Source organism: Colobus angolensis, unplaced genomic scaffold, assembly GCF_000951035.1.
Source record: "Colobus angolensis palliatus isolate OR3802 unplaced genomic scaffold, Cang.pa_1.0 Scaffold64, whole genome shotgun sequence".
Taxonomy (NCBI): domain Eukaryota; kingdom Metazoa; phylum Chordata; class Mammalia; order Primates; family Cercopithecidae; genus Colobus; species Colobus angolensis.
In genome coordinates, this window is record NW_012120043.1 from 3,256,600 (window position 1) to 3,258,679 (window position 2,080).

The 2,080-nt window shown below is 58.1% G+C and overlaps 2 protein-coding genes across 2 annotated transcripts in view; one reads left to right on the forward strand and one right to left on the reverse strand.

Annotated features, from left to right (window-relative positions):
* The window catches only part of ZNF77 (zinc finger protein 77), a 76,585-nt gene extending 76,042 nt beyond the window's left edge, over nt 1–543 (reverse strand). The window contains exon 1 of the mRNA XM_011964122.1: nt 478–543. Within this exon, the coding sequence (XP_011819512.1) occupies nt 478–543 (66 nt within the window). The remainder of the gene's footprint in view (nt 1–477) is intronic.
* Nucleotides 544–1,132: 589 nt separating this feature from the next.
* Nucleotides 1,133–2,080, forward strand: part of TLE6 (transducin-like enhancer of split 6) — a 30,965-nt gene continuing 30,017 nt past the window's right edge. The window contains exons 1-2 of the mRNA XM_011964123.1: nt 1,133–1,297; nt 1,884–1,969. Coding sequence (XP_011819513.1) covers nt 1,919–1,969 — 51 coding nt within the window. The 5' untranslated portion in view covers nt 1,133–1,297; nt 1,884–1,918. The remainder of the gene's footprint in view (nt 1,298–1,883; nt 1,970–2,080) is intronic.

Below are 2,080 nucleotides of genomic sequence, written 5' to 3' on the forward strand. Positions count from 1 at the left end.
TTTTTTTTTTGAGGTGGGGTCTTGCTCTGTTGCTCAGACTGGAGTGTGGGCTTACGCAATCCTCCTGCCTCAGCCTCCCCAGTAGCTGAGACTACAGGTGCATGACCACCACACTTGGCTAATTTTTAAATTTTTTTGTAGAGACGGGGTGTCACTGTATTGCCCAGACTGGTCTCCAACTCCTGGCCTCAAGCAATCCTCCCACCTCAGCCTTCGAAAGTGCTGGGATCACAGGTGTGAGTCATGGTACCTTGCCTTCATATTTTGAATAGGCCAAAACAGAACTCCGGAATCCCCTTACCCCTATCCCCACCCCCCACATAGCAGGTTTCTCTCGCTCTGTAGCAACCCACTTACCTCTCTGAAATCATCCCAGGTCTGTTTGGAGTGCACGCAGCCCCGTTAGCCTCCCTGTCTTCTCCTGTAACCAGCCCAGCTCTGCCTGAGAGCTTCCACTATTCCCTCCATCTGGAATACCCAGCATCGTCTCCCACCCCGGGCTTGGACCTGGCGATACTGTACCAGCCTCAGGGCCTCTGCCATCCGGCTTTCTGCCCTCAGAGCCTTTGTCACTGGGCAGGGAGCTCCAATATGATAAATGCATAGCCCGGGGCTAGGACCATCAAGGGAACCCAGTAAGTTGGCTCCAGAAAAAGGACTAGAAGCTTCGTTTGCATTGCACGTTATTTAATACTTAAGAAAATATAATTAGCCCGTATCTAAGAACTGGGGTGAGAGCGCTAAAGATTGACCCCACTCACCTCCCACTCCTCACCTCCAGCCATAAGTCACTTCCGGACAAGGCTAAAAATCACGCAACTACTCGCCACCTATCCCTCCCCAAGTTCCACCCTCCGAGCGTCAAGCCCCACGCCCTCCTAAATATCCCCGCCCCCGCTGGGACCCCAAATTGCCTAGAGCTCTGCAATTCCGCCTTTCCCGGCAGCGGGACCGAAAGGGTTAAGCGGAGGCTCCCGGCTCGCTGAGTGACAGCTTGGCCGGCAGCCGGGGAGAGCCGACCAATCAGAGAGGGCGTACGCGACCCACGTGCGCAGACGGCCTTGCGATTGGCCAGTGCTGCCAGATGCCTGCCCACCCGGAGCCCGAACCCACGTGCAGCCACTGCGCCTTCATTGATCCGCTTGGCGGTCCAGGTGGCGGCTGGGTGGGGCCTGGGCGGGACGGGGCGGGGACAGGGCGGGACGAGGCGGGGCGCGATGGGTCAAATGGTCCCCAATGGGGGAAGGAGGAGTTTCCTCTTGGCCTGAACTTGGCTGACCTCGGCAGCTTCCGCCCTGTGAGGGACGTGAGTTGCCAGGCGTTTACCTGGGGGTTGGGGGGGACTCCAAGATTCCCGGGCCGGGGAAGGGGCTGCAGGGGCGTGGAAGGGCAGGACTGAGGCAAGGAAGGAGCTTGGTGCTGCAGCTGGGATGCAGGTGGAGGGAGGTCGTTTCTTCTGTCGGATGAATTCCGCCTAATGCACCTGGCTAACTCCTATTCATCCTTCAAAACCCCTTTCTAGTGATCTCCCTGCGCTTTAGGACATTGTCTCAAAACTAAGGTTGAGCTTTGGCGACCCTCCCTGGGCTCCCCCATCCCAGACTGCCCCCAGCAGGGAGTGTATGTGCACCATCCACCCCAACCTCCTAGAGTGAGGCCTGGGAGGCAGGGCTCAGTTCTTTCTGGGTTCCCGGCCCCATGAATCTGGGCAACTGGAGGTATTGATAAGTGAGGACGGGACCTAGGGAACGCATGGGGGAAACGCAGGACTGGGTCCCTGGAGACTTACCAAACTGGGAGGTGCAGGTGGGGTAAGGGGTGACTTCCCTCCCTGGCACTGCCTTATTCTCTGTCCTTCAAGACCTGCCGTCTCCTTGTTTTAGACTCTGGCTAAAGTCCTGGAGGCTACTGCCTGAAGATGACCTCTAGGGACCAGCCTAGCCCTGAGGGCCCCCCGAAAGGCACTTCGGTGAGGAGGGCATGGGGTGGGATCAGCCCTCAAGGGAAACCCAGGCCAGCCCAATGAGGTTCTGCCCCTTTCTCATCCTGTATCCACCTGTGACCTGGGCTGGCCCCGTCC